Genomic DNA, 18,154 nt, shown 5'->3' with positions numbered 1-18,154 from the left:
TTAAGAGATTTTTAGATTGGCTCATGAATGTGAGGAAGATGGAGGGATATGGACGTTGTGTAAGTAGGAGGAATTAGTTCCTGTTTGTTTGTAAAATTTTACCGTTTAATTGGTTTGGCAGAACATTATGGGCCGAAGGTTCTGTTCACGTGCTCAACTGTTTCATGTCCCTATAGATGCAGACGCCCCCTGCACGCATGCGCATACCGCCCCCCCCAGCCCGGGCGGGAAGTTGCGCGATATTTGCCGGAGCGGAAGTGAGGCAAGTCCTTTTCATCGAGAGCGGGTGACGATGGTAGGTGTTCGGAGCTGGTGGTGCGGCGGAGGTCGCATGTAATCCGTAGCCATCCCGGAGCGGAGTAGCTACAGGGCCGTTAGATTATCGACGATGTCGCCGATCAGAGCCAGAGCTATCGTATCTGATTATTATTTTTTGAAAATACGGCATAGGATGGCGGGGAAGTGGGTAGGCCAGTGTGCGGCGGGCCCTGCGGAAGTGCTGGGTGGGTTTATGGTTGAAAATTCCTAGTGCTCCAACACCTTGATGTCAGAGGCTGACCTGGAGCTGGCGAGAGGCTCATGAAGACGCCTCGTTTGGGTCTTGCAAAGCCAGGAGGCGAGGACTTATTTGTGTGTGGCCCTCAGTTAAAATGGAGGCTTTGTTAGAATGCAGCATCTTGGCCGCCTGGAAAGGTAATCTGTTCAGCCAGAGCACTTAGAAGCGCCGTGTCTTAAGTCTGTGTCTATGATTTGTGTAATGTATTTTACATGTAATTTACTTTAAACCCAGGCGGACCCAGTAGAGCAGAAGAAGAAAAGGACCTTCAGAAAATTCACCTATCGAGGTGTGGATCTGGACCAGCTCCTTGATATGTCCTAGTAAGTTTCATTATGCATTTGTACATTCATTAGCCTTGCCATGTGCTGTAGTGCTTTAAACCTCCAGTTTAAATTTCATGCGGAGCAAGAGCCCGCTGTAGTATACAGGTGATCATTCTTTAGCCTTGCCAGGTTTTTTATTTTCGTCTATAATTTGTTGGCATTTTGCAAGCCAAGTGATAACCAATTTTTCGAAAGTAAATATTGAACACTTCCTTCCTCCTCCCATTTCTAATTTTCCCTGATATTTGCAGTATTTTTAAGAGCAGAATTAGGGCATTTGGCCCATTGAGTCTGCTCCATCATTTCAACATGGCTGTTCCATTTTCCCCCTCAACCCTAATCTGCATTCTCCCTGTATCCTTTAATGCTCTGACCAATCAGGAAACATCAATGTCTGCCTTAAATTTACATATAAACTTGGCCTCCTGCTGCCTATGGCAGTAAATTGCACAAATTCACCACTGTGTCTAAAATAACTCTACATCTTCATTCTAAAAAGATGCGCCTCTTTTATGAGGCTGTGTCCTCTGGTCTTAGACTGTAAATTACAAAAGTTGTAATTTTTGGCCAGTAAAGTTAGTTGGATCTTGTACATTTGAACTCTGTACTAAATGTCTTTAAATTATCGTTAAACATCACATGTACTGGGATACAGTAAAAAACTTGCCTTGCATACCATTCTTATAGAGCAATTCTTTATAATGCATTGAGGTAGTAAAAGGTACTTTACTGGACTCATTTGCTTATCAAACTGATTGAGGTTAGAGGTTCAAAAACCCCTACCATCTTATCTGTGCTAAAGGTTTGCATCACATCTGCATTTTATACAATGAGTAGTGAGCTCAGATTTGAAATTGCTGAAGATTGTGCAGTGTTCAGGGGAGGCACAAAGGGAAAATTGTGCAAGTCCAGGCCTGGGCGGAATGAAATTGGGGTATTATCTGCCATCCTGTTTAGCTTTCAAGCTAGCCTAAAATAACGGCAGTACAAGCTCCTTTGCACGTGGTGTATCCCTCCTGAATAGGACAGGATGGAGGTAGAATAAGGCCAAGAGAATAACCATTTGCTTATTTAAAGCAACAAGCTTCTGAAGATGACTATTATCGAAGCTACATTGGTATCTCGTTCATGCCTGGGGTTTGAACCCACTACATGGTCTGTATTGAATGCTGCCATGTGGTCCTGGTTCTCAGTGTTGAAGCGCGCTCTAGCCCAAATAGTTTGTGCTGATCCAGTACCACAAAAACCATGTTTATCAGTAACCAGAACAAATGAAGGCATTTGCACTTTCCACTAATCAATATCATTAATTATGTATAGCAGGGAAATAGGCCCTTAGGTGTAACACATTCTGCTGATAATTGAGAGGTCTGTCGCTTCCAGGTTGGGAGCCCATACATAACTAAACACTTCTTAGCCCCTACTTGTCCCTTTGTGATTTTTAAACTTAGTAATTGTATCTGCCTTTACTGTAGTTCATTCCATTTACCTACCCCATTTTGTGGGGAAAACCTTCACCGTTCAGAACCCCCTTTTACTCTACCAAATGCTATGTGACATAAAAATTAAACATCTAGAATGTTATTTTTTTTAGTCAATTGTAATATGAAATTCAACATGTTTTTGGCTTTCAGTGAACAGTTGATGCAATTGTATTGTGCTCGACAGCGGAGGCGTGTGAACAGGGGTCTGCGCCGTAAGCAGCAATCCCTCCTGAAGAGGCTGCGCAAGGCCAAAAAGGAAGCTCCGCCTATGGAGAAACCCGAAGTCGTTAAGACACATCTTCGTGACATGGTTATCCTTCCAGAGATGGTTGGCAGCATGGTTGGTGTATACAATGGCAAAACGTTTAACCAGGTTGAAATCAAGGTAATGCAGATGCTTGAGTTAAGTTATATAGCTTTACTTGTCTGGTGTTTCAGACAAGTTGGCGTAATCTTGGTTTGAGTTGGAATGGCAAATTGATGTGGAGAACTTGACTAATAGCATTCTGGTTATCAGTAGCATTACCAGAGTTAAGTTGTAACTTAGCATAGCTAATCATGCATTATATAATTTAACCAGTTAAACAACATTATTCACATCCTCCCCTGCCCCAACTCTTGGACGATAGCTCAGTAATACGAATTGGTTGCTGCGTTCCATGTGGCACAAAGGTTATTCTGTCTGGCAAGTTCATGCTAGCTCTCAATAGTGCAGTTAATCAGTCCAGTTCTATCTCACTGAGGCAAATTCTTTTAAACCTTACTGTTGTGTACACTGAAATGTTCCTTTTAATGTGCCTTAATCTAGGCAAACCAATGCTTTGATCATCCACATTCATTTGCAGGGCTGCACCAGATAGGTCGTACTCAGGAGCTTGGGAAATTTCTTGTATCTTCTGCATGTTCCTCTTTCTGTGCCTTTTGGCCCTAACCTTGGACCTCCCACTGCTAGTTTCAGTTGCAAGGATGTGACAGCAATATGGGTTTTAATTGCAAAATACCTCAGCTGTTTTTAGTCTTAACTGGGGAAGGAATCTAAAATGTTGAAGTTAAATTTGAGGTGGTGACATTTAACTTGCATCAAATTAAAAAAGTTTTTTTTCCATTAACCCCATTTTAAACCAGCATTAAGTGTTGATCTCTTGCATCAAATTGAGTTCAACAAAGGGTTCTCACTTGATGGTAGAGAAATCTAAATTTTAACACAACTTGTGCAGCTGGATGCTCGTCTAAAGGATTCTTTTATTCTCCCACCATTCCCTCTCCTACAAGGATTAACACATCAAATATCAATTAATCCCTCTGGCCTTTTGTCCTAATGTGTTTATCCTTATAGAAAAATATGTTGCATTTAAACTGTTTAAAATATGGGCTAACTTTTCTTTCATTAAATGGTAAAAGTATGTAAAGAGGCTGTTGCAGGGGCTGCTTTGTAGTAAAAGCAGGAGATGAGTGTTGCCTTTGTGTTGCCCACTTAGTTCTCAATTGATAAGTGTGGTGTCAGAAAAGGCATACAGTGACTTCAGCTGTTCCAGCCTACTCTGTTGCTGTCATGCTTCAGTTTATTGTGATTCGGCTGAAACATGTTTAATTGTGATATTTAAGCACTTTGTAAATTCCAGAGATTTTTGCTTGTGGTAATCTCAGTATGAAGATGTGAGACTTAATGAATTTCATTAGATTTTAATAATGTTTGATGCCTATACAGAACATTGCAAGAAAACCTTCGTGCAAAAAAAAATCCGTATCCTCGGTGCATTGCTATTTTGATGCTAAACTTGTCTGCCAAAAGAATCTGACTATTTGAGAATTGTTACCCCAGTTGCATTTTTGTGTGTTCCCTGAGAGTTGGGAAGTTGCCTGTGCAGTTTGATTTACTCAGTTCATAGTTGATTTTATTCTTCCTTTCAGCCTGAAATGATTGGCCATTACCTTGGAGAGTTCTCCATCACCTACAAACCAGTCAAGCACGGCAGACCCGGTATTGGTGCCACTCACTCCTCCAGATTCATCCCTCTGAAGTAGTGATTTACTGTGGAAATATGTGTAAATAAAACTCATTCCAAAACATGTTTGTCTTTATTCAAAATTATTTTCAATTTCCAGAATAACATGCAGTGGAACGGCACAATTTCATATGAACATGTTTAGTGCATGTGATTTAAATGTTTTTAAACCTTAGAGTCAATTAATCTTTCATTTAATTCGATTGTTCACAACTCATGCACATCACATATGACCTAAAGTATAGATTAGCTGTATTTATCGTGAAATGTGTTGCATCATATTAGCACATGCCCACAGCTCACTCACGTTAGCCATTTGTCTTCAGAATGTGGCAACTAGGAAGAAAATTGCACTGTCATGTGGAGAATGTACAAACACATTGCAGGCAGCAGTGGGAATTGAACTTTGATTATTGGTCACTGTATAGTGATATGTTGCCTCAAAGTGTCCCAACTTTGCTGATAAGAGGGAAATGTACTTTAAAAAGCATCATGAATGATTAGGTGGTTCAGCACCCACATTACTAATTAATAAAAATTTAAAGTTACCACCTGCGTATGAGTTTATTTGGGTGAAAATGCAGCCAGATGGAAAGGGGAGTATAGAGGTTGGGTGTTAATGGTGGTAAAGTTAGGGTGAATTGTGAATAAGACACTTGTCCTTGCATTAATTTGTTCCACAGCACCACCTCATGGTGCTGGTTATTTGCATGCTAGTCCTGTTAAATTTGAATCCCCTTGTAAATTGGATTGGCTGTCGGGTGGTATATCTAAACAGTGTAATGTTTAGCATACTGCAAAGGAAAGGCTGTCTTTGGCATTCATTGTTTTACAGATGTTTAATTCAAAGCCGGTAGTGGTGTGCTACACGCAGCGCTGAAATGACACGGAGTCGGTAAACCAGTTAAAAAGATTTTATTCGAACTTCGCGGCCTAGCTTTAAAGCCTCCCTGATCCCCCCCCCGGGCGCGGATGCTGTAGGGGGCACGTATTCACAGTCCCGCGCGGGATTCTCCCTTTGTTGTTGAAGCAGACCTGGCCATTATGCCGGCGCGCTGGCTATTAGTGAGCCGGTTCGAGTGCGCTAGGAAGTGGGTCGCCACAAGCCAATGTTTCTTGGGAATCCTTGAAATCCTGGGATCCTGAAAATACTTACCCAGTGAAGACCTAGGAAACACTCCAAATGACAAGTGGTTTATCAATCACTGATTGCTTGTATCTGAAATTAAGTAATTGAATTGACAATTTGCATCATGTAAGTTTGGAGAAACAAAAGTTAACTTAGTGAAACAACACACACGAAATGCTGGTGGAAAACAGTAGGTCAGGCAGCATCTATAAGGAGAAACACTGTCGACTTTTGTACTTTAAAATCTCTTGCTATATTTCCTTTCAGTTAGTCCTGACGAAGGGTCTCGGCCCGAAACGTCGACAGTGCTTCTCCTTATAGATGCTGCCTGGCCTGCTGTGTTCCACCAACATTTTGTGGTGGTTGAATTTCCAGCATCTGCAGATTTCCTCGTGTTAGCTTATTGAATATGTGTTTAATTGGATAATGGTGCTGACACTGCAATAGTTCAAAGAAGCTGAAAACGGTTCCGCTGATTTTCATTTGTGCTCTGTCTGAGACTTAAGTGTTCAATAGTCATCTGCGCTTCGGACTTCGACCTCGGAAGTTGTATGCATGCCCACAGACGTTAATTGCGCAACACATCCGTCTTCCTCGGACTTCGAGAGACTACTACCACTAGTCATCCACCATTGATAAATTCCAGTTCCCCCGATAACAGTTTCTCTGTGACTGCAATATCCATAAGATACACCCAAAAGTATTCTGAAGGGACATCTTCCTTGTACAGTGTAATCAAATCCATTTGAAAAAAGTGCATATAACAGATGTAGTGAGGCTATTACATTTTAAAGGCCTGGATGTAATTTATAGAAAGTATGTGCTTTTTTGCCAGTGAACATTTCAATCACACACATCAATATGCAAGCCAAAGAACATATGTACATAAACACAGAAAAGGCGTTTTTCTGTCTATTTCCAAGCATAGTGCAGACCACTGTTGGCTCACAGGGAAATATATCACAGTTAAAGGCAGATTTCCTCAATAAACTAGGGTAGATCACATGCCATAGAACGAGAAACATTCCTTCAGTAAGTATTCTGGAAAGCATACTCAAATTGTTGCAGGCTGTTTGGCCAGAGATATGGTGCCGCCTCAGGTTCTTCTTGAAGATTATGGCGATCAACAGTGTGGTAATAAATACTGTTTGTAGCGCAAAGAAGTTAAATGGCGACAGAACAGAAAACTCGGTGTAACATTCTTGACGGCAGCCCACTTGAGTAGAGTTACAGAACAGATCGTCTAAGTCGTCTTTCCAAATGGTTTTTGCGGTGACAATCATAGTGAAGACTCGGACGACAAATAACGCGGCCAGACAACTGCTACCGAGAGAGGAAGCAGGAGGTTGAATGCCGCTTAACGGCTGGATCACGTCCATGTGCAGATCCATCTGAGTTTACTGAAAGTAAATAATACAAATACTTTAGCACTGGTACAATCACATGTACTCTGCTACACAGGTGTTTTCTTCCAGACGCACAATTAAATATGTTTAAGGACAAATAAAAACAGGTAGCAACTGTGCAGAAAGAGAATGTTTCAAAACATTGGCCTGAAGCTAAGCTTCCTGAGCTGCGTTTCCAATGGAAAACTAATTTTCATGGCTTTTACACCTTGTGTGTGTGTTTATGTCTGTACCTTAGAACTTGAAACTTGAACTTTTACCCAACAAATACAGGCTTAAAATCAGATGATCTTTTGTGTATTTAATTTGATTCTGTCCATGCAACATGTAGAAACTAGGTGCAAACTCAATGCAGGACCACACACTTCAGTCTCCAATTGTCCATTCACTGATCCTACCTTTGACCTTTCCCCTTGCACTCAGTCACACATAGTGAACAAATTCTCACCTCCGAAAGTGTCACCGTGGCTTCACACAACCCACCTCTGCCAATAGCAGCAGCTCATTGACTGTTTATCTCTCTCCATTGATACTGTATAATTTGCTGAGTCTCTCCAGTATTTTGTGAGTGTTGCTTAAATGTGGAATTACTACCTGACCCATGTGCAGGATGGCATGAGGTCAATAAGATCATAGGATCCCTGCACCTTCACTAAATCTTCTCCATCCTTTCTGTAATGAGGTGAGCAGAAGGGAACACAATATTCCAAGTGTGTTTTGTAGAGCTGCAGTATTACCTCACGGCTCTTGGACTAAACCCCCAATTAATGAAGGTTAACAACCATACACCTTCTTAACCACCCTATCAACTTGTGCAGCAACTATGAAGGATTTATGGACTCATGGTCTTCCTTACTGCTAAGAATCCTGCCATTAACCCTATATTCTGCCTTCAAATCCCACCTTCCGAAGTGAATCATTTCATGCTTCTCTGGGTTCAACTCTGCCACTTCTCAGCCAGCTTTATATCCCGTTGATATCTCATTGTAGCCTACAGCAACCTTCTACACTCTCCACAGCTCTGTCAACCTTCATATCATCTGCAGATTCAGTAACCCACCCTTCCGCTTCCTCATCCAAGCCATTGGTAAAAATCACCAGGAGCAGGGCACCCAGATCAGATCCCTGAAGAACACCACTGGTCACTGAACTCTAGGCAAAGAGTTCAACGTATGACCCACAGGTTACAAAGGGAGAATGTGCTCCCATTCATGAGACATTGACATTAGTATTGAGGAAAGTGAAATGTGTTCTGCAGGGACAAACTTCACCTGAATCAGAATGTTAATCACTAACTGGAACTGTAAGTAGAACTAAAGAGGTGATGAAGATCTAGGTGAGAGCCAAATGCAGAAAGTTAAAGGGAAAGGCCATAGAAGAAGGTAACAACACGGGGAATGATAACTGGAATGTGTGAGGAAGGGGTGGACAGAGCACGTCAGAGTGAATATATAGAAACGTGGTAAAAAGTCATCGACACAATCCTGTAACAAGACAAATCAAAGCTTCAACTGAATTTAGTTAACTTGATAGTTTGTAAAGTGAAAAACGTTGAGGAAAAAATATTACAGGATACTTACCGTAATAGAGGGGAGGAGAAGTCCTGGTAATAAAAGGTGAAATATAGGCAAGAAATCTTAGCTTGTTACATGAAGAAATAGAATAGTTTGGATGGAGCTAGGAGCTAGTAACAAAAATATTGGTTTAAAAATTATTGAAGAAATTAACTGGACAAAAGCCTATAAATTCCCTGGACATCCCAAGGGTTTGAAGGGAGGTGTCTATGGAGATAATAGATGCATTTCCAAAAGTCAAAAATGTAACATAATGTAATCCCTTTATTTAAGAAAGGAATGAGAGAATGAAAAAAAAAGAACTATAGACTTGTTATTCTGATGTCAGAAACAAGGAAAATTCTAAAATCTGTTATTAACCAAGTGGTAATAGGACACTTAAAAAATAACAACAGGACTTGGCAGAGCCAACAGTCATTTACCAGAGAATACAGGAGAGTGCGGCACAGGAACAGGCCCTTCAGTGCACAATGTGGTGCCAATCTAATTAAGCTAGTAACTTAAATGCCTAACTGAATGAATCCTTTCTGCCTACTCAGTATCAGTACCCCTCCATTCACTACACTTTCACATGCCCATCTACCATCTCAATCTTATTTGCCTCCTGTAACCATCTTTGGGAGCACATTCCAGGCACCCGCTGCTCTCAGTAAAAAACTTGCCCTGCACACCTCCTTTGACCTTAGGAGATCAGAGACACTGACTCAAGGTCTCATAAAGCACTGGCGAGGCCTCACTTGGAGTATTGTGAGCAGTTTTGGGCTCCTTATCTTAGAAGGGATGTGCTGAAACTGGAGAGGGTTCAGAGAAGTTTCACAAAAATGATTCCAGCATTGAAAGGTCTGTCACGTGAAGAATGTTGGATGGCTCTGGGCCTCTGCTCACTGGAATTCTGAAGACTGACCTCATTGAAACCTATTGAATGTTGAAAGGCATCTAAAGAATGGATGTGGAGAGGATGTGTCCTATGGTGGGGGAGTCTTAGACCAGAGGACAGCCTCAGAAGAGAGGAGTGTCCTTTTAGAATGAAGGCGAGGAGGAATTTCTTTAGCCAGAGAGTGCTGAATCTGTGGAATTCTTTGCCACAGGTGGCTGTGGAGGCCAAGTATGAACAGTATTTAAGGCAGAGGCTGATAGATTCTTGATTAATCTGGGCAAGAAGGGATATGGGGAGAAGGCAGGAGATTGGGGCTGAGAGGGAAGATGGATCAGCCATTGTGAAATGGCAGAGCAGACATGATGGACGAAATGGCCTAATACTGCTCCTGTATCTTATTGTCTTATCTCATAAACTTCTATTTATAGAAACATAGAAAACCTATAGCACAATACAGGCCCTTTGGCCCACAAAGCTGTGTCAAACATATCCATACCTTAGAACTACCTAGGCTTACCCATAGCCCTCTATTTTTCTAAGCTCTATGTATCTATCTAGGAGTCTCTTAAAAGACCCTATCGTTTCTGCCTCTACCACCGCCGCCGGCAGCCCATTCCACACACTCACCACTCTCTGTGTAAAAAACTTACCCCTGACATCTCCTCTGCACCTACTTCCAAGCGCATTAAAAATATGCCCTCTCGTGCTAGCCATTCCAGCCCTGGGAAAAAGCCTCTGACTATCATGTTTGATATATCTTATACAGTGCTTAGAGAATTTTGAGCTGTATACTGTAAGTAAGTCTGCAATTGTGAAATATTTGATAAGGTGTCTCGTAAGAGCTTATCTGACAACAATGTGCTAAGTATGTATTGAGGTTTGGTTAACAAAGAGAAAAAAGAGTACGTGAATCATTTTCCACTTGGGAAGCTGTGATAAGTGGGACGCTGGGCCCCAGCTGTTCAAAATCCACAACAATGATTCGGATGAAGGAACCGTGTGTACTAAGTCAAGGGTGATCCAAAGCTGCTGGCAGTGTGAATCGTCAGGAGGATGCGCAGATTTCATGGAGATTGAGCCATGCTAATTAAACGGGCTCCAGCAGTGGGGGGGGGGGGGCGGGAAATATGAAGTCATCCCTCCTTTGGTAGGTGGGAATGGCAAAGTGGGATCAACAATTTGCTGGAGGATCTCAGTGGATTTGAGATGCTGCTTGACTCCCAGCAGGTTGTTTGTTGTATCTGATTCTTCAGCATTGGCAGTCCCTTGTTCCTCCTTGCAAAGCAGGACACTGAATCAGAATCAGGTTTAATATCACTGGCAATGCCGTGAAATTTAACTTTTGGGCAGCAGTACAATGCAGTACATAATAATAGGAAAAAAACCCTCTGAGAATTACAGTAATTATATATATATTAAATAGTTGAATTAAATAATTAGTGCAGAAATAAGAAGTGAGGGATTGTTCATGGGTTCAACCTCCATTCAGAAACTGGATGGCAGAGGGGAAGAAGCTGTTCCTGAATCATTAGCTGATTGATTATGGAGCTTAGGATCAATGCAGGTCACTGATTACATTGGCGATAGGTGAGCAGGGCCTAGTGTGGGTTGACAGCAGCTGCAGCCTGCCTTGGGTTCTGCTGGTGTTCAGCAAGAATGCATAGTCTGGGAAAAAGCCACAGGAAAGGAAGGAATTGGTGATCTGAATGGAAGCAACGGTGCGAAGAAGTTTTAAAAATGGCTCGGTGTTAGATTTTCCATGCATCCTACGTTGTATTTCCAAAAGCCTGGGAAGTCAAGTGCAGGAGAAGGTCAAAGGAGTTGGTGCTGAGATACAACCAAGAGTTACCAGAGGTGGTGGGCAGGGGAGTGGTGGAGGGGTGGGAGTGGAGCCCATGTTCCAAAGGAGGCAGACGGTTCAGGCAAAGGAGGAGACCATGGATAGAACAATGGGAGGGACTGTGCAAGGAAAATTGCAGAGGGGTGTGGTGAACTACATATACCTGTCTGGACTGCTCCTGTGGCTCCTCCCACAGACCCCTGCTGACTGCTCCTGTGGCTCCTCCCACAGACCCCTGTATAAAGGCGACTGAGGCCTGTTGCCCAGCCTCATTCTCCAGGATGTAGTGTTGTTCATTCTTCCAGTCAATAAAAGCCGATACCTCGCTTCCTATGTCTCAGCGTGAGTTATTGATGGTGCATCAAGGGGCACTGGTGTGCATCGGGCAGAGGGCAAGTATGGGTAAAAGTCCTCCAAATTAGGTATAATGTGACGTAATGAACATTCTCGTCATAACATGGTGCCATCGGTTCTTAGCAAATTTGCATTCCCCCTTCGGAGGCCATACAAATAGCGAGGCCCTGCTTAAACTGATATTTGAACCCAAGTTAATTACAACTGAGTTGTGAACCAGAGAGTCAAAATTGTGGAAAAACATTATAGATCTTTAATCTTAACAGCAGCAATTTGCAATGTCAGTAGGCATATTCATTTCCGGTGGGAAATGTAGTATAAATTTCAGGAGCACTATTTATACTTCGTTAGAAACATGATTCTACCTGATAATGAGAACCAGTTGTCCTTACTTGGCCACCATTCTCCAGCCAGGCGCCGGGAATGGAGGGGTGAGGGGAGGGATAGACAGGGAAATCTGAGCACCTTCAGTCCCTCTCACTCCAGGGGCGGTACCAATCCACCCTGAGAAAAGTTTTGACATGTTGCCCCTCAATGGTGGGAGTATGGAGTGACACTCCTCCCTCAACCTCCCCTACCAACCCTTTGCAGGCTGCCTATCCCACCCACTACTGACTTTTGGTCAGTGACTGCTTACTTGCCTTTGGCTGCTTTCCCATTCCAACCCAGCTGCTCTATTTCTACCCCCCCCCCCCGCCTCTCTTTGTCTTTTGGTGCCAGAACAATAGGATTTTGTGAGTGTGTGTCTGTGTGAGAGAGAGAGAGAAAGAAAGATAGATTGATCGATCGATCGATGGCAGGAGCAAAACACTTGCAGCAGAGGTTTAATATTGTGAAAACGTTTTTGAAAGATTACAGTTAGTGGGAACGGATGCTCCTGGAAAGATGTGACAAACCACCTCCAGGAAGCAAAAGAAAACCTTTTCTCTAAATCGCAATGCGACACATCGAAAATCTGAATTGGAAATGGCTATTGGATCAGAGAACATCTACACCCCAGCTGAATAACATTTCAGACTCTGGCTAGTCTTTTCAAGGAGACCAATCCTGGAAAATAATTGGCTGGAGGTGAGTTATTGTGGTGTATAAAATAAAGAATATAGCTTGTACACAGAGTTCATAAAGATTCAACTCACCTTTCTCATTCAAAATGAGTAGAGTTCTTGTTCTTATCAAAACCCAAATCCGACAGGTTGTCCTGTTACCTGTTCTATTTAATGGTAAAAAAGTGCTGAGAGGCAAAAAAGAAAGTAACATCTAAAATAATAGGGCTGGGCTCAGCAGTTGGACTTTTGATCCCCGCTTCTGGGAAAGGAAAGCTATTTAAACATTGAGTTAAAAAGAAACCGAATGTATGAAATGAAGCAATGATAAGAAGATATTTCAGAGTTTTTTTAAAAACTTCCAAAAAATGTCAGCAAAAATACTGAGAAAACTTTTCTATTTGGTTGTTTTCAAAATGATTAACAACCATTAAGTCTTTCTGAGTATTGTTGTTTATATCTGAGCACCAGGTAGCTGATTTAGTTATCATTTCCTTATCTCCCAGCTTTCCGAGATTTTGCTCGCAAATTCCAGTAAACTAAAGCAATAAACAAAGGGAGCTATTTATTGGACCAATAATTTCTTTTAGAAGCATATGTATATCACATATCATAGGCTTTATGGTGATAAGACAGGCACGTTATGGAAAATTACCCACAAATATACTTAAGTTTGGAGTTGTAATCACAACAGTAAATATATAGGTATCAACTTAAAACTAGAAAGAAGGAAAAAACCCAAATACAGGAGGTTCTACAGATGCTTGAAATCTTGGAAAAATGCACACAATGTGCTGGAGGAACTCAGCAGGTAAGGCAGCATCTATGGAGGGAAATAAACAGTTGATGTTTCAGGCTGAGACCCTTCATCAAGATTGGAAAAGAAGGGGGCAGAAGCTAGAATAAGAAAGTAAGGGGGAAGGGAAGGAGTACAAGCTGGCAGGTGATAGGTGAGGGGGAAGTAGGTGGGCGGGGAAGGGGGGATGAATTAAGAAGTCGGGAGGTGATAGTTGGAAGAGGTAAAGGGCTGAAGAAGAAGGAGAGGACATTGAACCATGGAAGGAAGGGAAGGAGGGGGGTTACCAGTAGGTGATGAGCAGGCGAGGAGAAGAGAAGGGGTGAGAGGGGTACTAGAATGGGGAATAGGGAAAGAGAGAAGGGGGGGGGTGGAGAAATTACCAGAAGTTAGAGAAATAGATGTTCATGCCATCAGGTTGGAGGCTACCCAGGCAGAATATAAGGTGTTGCTCCTCCATTCTGAGTGTGGCCTTATCATGGCAGAAGATGAGACCATTGACAGGTATGTCAGAATGAGAATGGGGAATCAAATTAAAATGACTGGCTGCTGGGAAAACCCACCTTTTGTAGCAGATAAAATGAACCATTCAGTAGACCAATAATCAGATATACAGTACTGTGCAAAAGACTTAGGAACATATATATATATATATATATATATATATATATATATATACACACACACACATACATACATACACACACACACACACACACACACACACTTACATATATATATATATATATATACTTACGGTAATTGTTTACTTATTTTTTTCTTTCTATATTTTTCATGTATTGCATGGTACTGCTGCTGCTAAGTTAACAACTTCCATGACACATGCTGGTGTTAATAAACCCTGATTCTGATAGGCATTAGTACACAGCATGTAAATGGAATAATTTTTAGCCATTTGAGGCAGCAGAATTTATTACAAGGCAAGGACAAACGGAAGTTAAAATTACTTTCTGAGGCCCCTGCTCTTTGTGATTTCTATAAGCGAAGTTGGGGAGAAAGTAGAAGGGTGGGTTAATAGGTTTGCAGATGACATAAATGTTGGTGGTGTTGTGGCTAGTGTGGAAGGTTGTCATAGGTTACAAAAGAACATTGACAGGATGCAGAGCTGGGCTGAGAAGTGGCAGATGGAGTTGAATCCGGAGAAGTGTAAAGTGATACACTTTGGAAGGTCAAACTGAAGGCAGCATACCTGGCAGTGCGGGGGAACAGGGGAATCTTGGGGTCCAAGTTCAGAGAGCCCTCAAAATTGCCATGGAAACTGATAGGCTAGTTAATGTACATGGTGTGTTGGCCTTCATAGATGCTGCCTGCCCTGCTGAGTTCCTCCAGCATTTTGTGTTGTGTTGCTTTGGATTTCCAGAATCTGCAATTTTTCTCATGTTTGTTATAAAACTCGAGTCAGACCACACCTAGTGTATTGTATTCAGTTCCAGTAGCCTCATTGTAGGAAGAGTGTGGAAGTTTCAGAGAGGGTGCAGAAAAGATTTACCAGGATGTTGCACAGATTAGAGAACATGGCTTATGAGGAAAGTTTGAGTGAGCTATGGTTTTTCTCTTTGGAGTGAAGGATAAGAGGTGCCTTGATAGAGGTGTATAAAATGATAAGCATGCCATGAGCCCTGCACACCTTAGGTCATTGGCCTCCAAGGTTTCTTGAGGACCTGTATTTGTTAATTGTTGTTTTAACTAGAGCTGTTAAGCACTTGTGCTTTCAGTTTAATCTTGTCAAGTTTATTTTAACTGGCACGGGTTTTCAGTGTACTGGTTATATAAAGTGGACTCCTGATTAGCGCTTATCACGGGGTCCTTGTTTTGAGAATGATTCATCTCATGGTGTCGCTCGGTCAAGCCACAGATGTTCTGTTGGAATTCCTATGTATAAACTCTTGTTTCTGTCTCCTCATGGGATTCTGTTGTTCCTCCGCACCTGAGTCATTGCCAGAGCACGCTGTAACAAAAAGGCACAGATAGAGAGGTCAGCCAGCACCTTTTTTTCTAGGGTGGCAGTGACTATCATGAGAGGAACGTGCTTTTAAGGTGATTGGAGGAAAACATGGACGGGGAGATGTCAGTGGCAAATTTATTTACACAGAAAGTGGAAGTGCACAGAATGCAGTGTGGGCAGAGATAGATCATTAGGGGTACTTTAGCAACTCTTAGAATGGCACTTGGATGATAGAAAAATGGGAGTGGGGTGGGGTTATGGCTATGTGAGAGAGAAGGGCTAGATTGATGTTCAAACACGAGGAAATCTGCAGATGCTGGAAATTAAAACAACAACGCACACAAAATGCTGGTGGAACACAGCAGGCCAGGCAGCATCTATAGGGAGAAGAGCTGCAGACGTTTCGGGCCGGGACTCTTGACGAAGGGTCTCAGCCCGAAATGTCGACAGCGCTTCTCCCTATAGATGCTGCCTGGCCTGCTGTGTTCCACCAGCATTTTGTGTGTGTTGTTGTTTCTAGATTGATGTTGTAGGTTAAAAGGTCAGTGCTACATTATGGGCCGAAGTGCCTGTATTGTGCTGTACTGTTGTATATTCTATCAGCTTAAGTTAACATGAATTGTTCATAACTTACACTTCTGCAAAATAAACAATGAAATGAACATAATGACGCTAGTACAATATTATGAGAGAATAAGAAGTTGCCTTTTATGTTAATTCAGTCCTTTAAAGGAGTTCCCTGGTATAAAATTGGCTCAATAGCCAATACCAAATTGTGAGTATCAGATGATCATGCATGTATAGAATGGTAGAGATCTGTTGCCCCTTTCATCCCCTCATTTCTCTTTCCTCAAGCTCCCATTCCTTTTTTCCACCCCTTCCCCCAACTCTACATTTGCTAATTCAACTGTGGCTTAAATAAGAAATGCTTCTTTGGTTATAAAGTGATGTACCAAAATTGTAAAAGGTGCTATTCAGTCTTGGGAGTGTTAAGGCTTAACTACATTCGGTACAGTAATTTTCTTTGGAGAAGTGGGTACTGAGGGGTGGGATGGGGTGGAGAAATGGATATATTTAAGGTAGCCTGGTTAAGTCCTTCCTCAAGCCCATAGTCCATGTTGTTTCTTCTGTAAGTGTTGAAGATTTGCACCCTTTTAGCACCCATCTAATTTGGTGAGCTGATTGTCATGGTCCACCTTTCAAGACGGTGAGGACAAACCATTTGGTGTTGAGATATGGAACTTGAATTGATGTGACCTGCACAAAGACTGCAATACTGTATGTCAAAGAGTAACACACAAAAAGCTGGAGGATCTCAGCAGTTCAGGCAGCACCTACGGAGGAGAATAAACAGTCAAAGTTTCGGGCTAAGTCGCTTCATTACGACCCTTCATAAGTCCAAGAGATCTTTTCCTAATCCTTGAAAGTTATCAGCAACTAATCGAAAAGCAGATGGGTTTATAAGCTAATTGACTGGGCCAAGAAACAAAATGGTAAACCTTAGCTTGAGCATGTTTTGATGCTTTTAGGAGGAAAAAAAATTATCATTTCTCTTACAACACGCTGGAGGAACTCAGCAGGTCGGGCAGCTTCTGTGGAAACGAGCAGTCAACGTTTCGGGCCGAGACCCTTCATCAGGACTGAAGAGGGAGGGGGCAGGGGCCCTATAAAGAAGGTGGGGGGAGGGTGGAAGGTGCCAGGTGAAAAACCAATCAGAGGAAAGACCAAGGGGTGGGGGAGGGGAAGCAGGGAGGGGATAGGCAGGAAAGGTGAAGAAGGAATGTAAGGGGAAAGCACTATGGGTAGTAGAAGAAGGCAGAATCATGAGAGAGGTGATAGGCAGCTGGAGGAGGAGGCAAAGTGAAACAGGGATGGAGGAAGGGAGAGGGAGGGGATTACCAGAAGTTGGTAGAGTCCAGCCTCCTGGCATGAACATTGAATTCTCCAACTTCTGGTAATTCCCTCCCTCTCCCTTTCCCCATCCCAGTTTCACTTTGCCTCCTCCTCCAGCTGCCTATCACCTCTCTCATGATTCTGCCTTCTTCTACTACACAGTGCTTTCCCCTTACATTCCTTCTTCATCTTTCCTGCCTATCCCTCCCTGCTTCCCCTCCCCCACCCTTGATCTTTCCTCTGATTGGTTTTTCACCTGCCACCTACCAGCCTTCTCATTCCCACCCTCCCTCACCTTCTTTATAGGGCCCCTGTCCCTCCCTCTTCAGTCCTGATGAAGGGTCTTGGCCCGAAACGTTGACTGTTCGTTTCCACGGATGCTGCCCGACCTGCTGAGTCCCTCCAGCGTGTTGTTCGTGTTGCTTTGACCACAGCTTCTGCAGTGTACTCTGTGTTTATCATAATTTCTCTGCCTGTTGTGTCAAAAGTAAAACAATATTGGCATAGGTCCAATGGGAGTGCGTGCGATTCAGTCACCTACTCTATCTGCTCAAATTCACTCTAATCTGGTCTTTTCCAGGATGTGAGTGTTGTTATCAAGCAAACTATTTACGTATTACTTATCCCTAACTATCCTTTGGAACTTGACAATGTGCTGTTACTTTGAGCTACTGCAGTCCTTCTGGTAAAGTAACTACCATAGTCTTGATGGGTACAGATCTCTAGAAAGGAAATTTTCTGAGCTGAAGCAGCTAATTGCAGACCTACACAAATTCAATTTCAGTGGCATACATACCCAGGATATAGATGCTGTGAAGATTAACATTTTGCAGCAACATTATACATTGCATGAATCCTCTTCTTCATGAGCCCTTAGCTCCCCATGGAGCATAGGCCATTGATG

At 42.5% G+C, this 18,154-nt stretch overlaps 2 protein-coding genes and 1 non-coding gene across 3 annotated transcripts; 2 read left to right on the top strand and 1 right to left on the bottom strand.

The window, feature by feature from the left end:
* Nucleotides 1-207: 207 nt before the first annotated feature.
* On the top strand, nt 208-4,436 carry rps15 (ribosomal protein S15). Its single transcript, XM_073068333.1, has 4 exons — nt 208-295; nt 791-879; nt 2,517-2,751; nt 4,278-4,436. The coding sequence occupies exons 1-4, from the start codon at nt 293-295 to the stop codon at nt 4,389-4,391; spliced, it is 441 nt and encodes a 146-aa protein (XP_072924434.1). The 5' UTR covers nt 208-292; the 3' UTR covers nt 4,392-4,436.
* On the top strand, nt 3,823-3,953 carry LOC140740425 (small nucleolar RNA SNORA13). The gene has a single exon (XR_012101856.1). It is a non-coding gene; the product is annotated as a small nucleolar RNA SNORA13 (small nucleolar RNA).
* A 904-nt stretch (nt 4,437-5,340) lies between the features above and the next one.
* Nucleotides 5,341-12,784, bottom strand: LOC140739799 (gap junction beta-1 protein-like). Its single transcript, XM_073068332.1, has 2 exons — nt 12,689-12,784; nt 5,341-6,901 (listed from the first exon to the last, which is right to left on the bottom strand). Exon 2 carries the CDS (start codon nt 6,890-6,892, stop codon nt 6,290-6,292), a length of 603 nt encoding a protein of 200 aa, XP_072924433.1. The 5' UTR covers nt 6,893-6,901; nt 12,689-12,784; the 3' UTR covers nt 5,341-6,289.
* Nucleotides 12,785-18,154: the final 5,370 nt, after the last annotated feature.

Source organism: Hemitrygon akajei, chromosome 16 (genome assembly GCF_048418815.1).
Source record: "Hemitrygon akajei chromosome 16, sHemAka1.3, whole genome shotgun sequence".
NCBI classification, from domain to species: Eukaryota; Metazoa; Chordata; class Chondrichthyes; order Myliobatiformes; family Dasyatidae; genus Hemitrygon; species Hemitrygon akajei.
The sequence above is the reverse complement of the archived record's forward strand: the minus strand, read 5'-3'. Positions and strand labels throughout refer to the sequence as shown.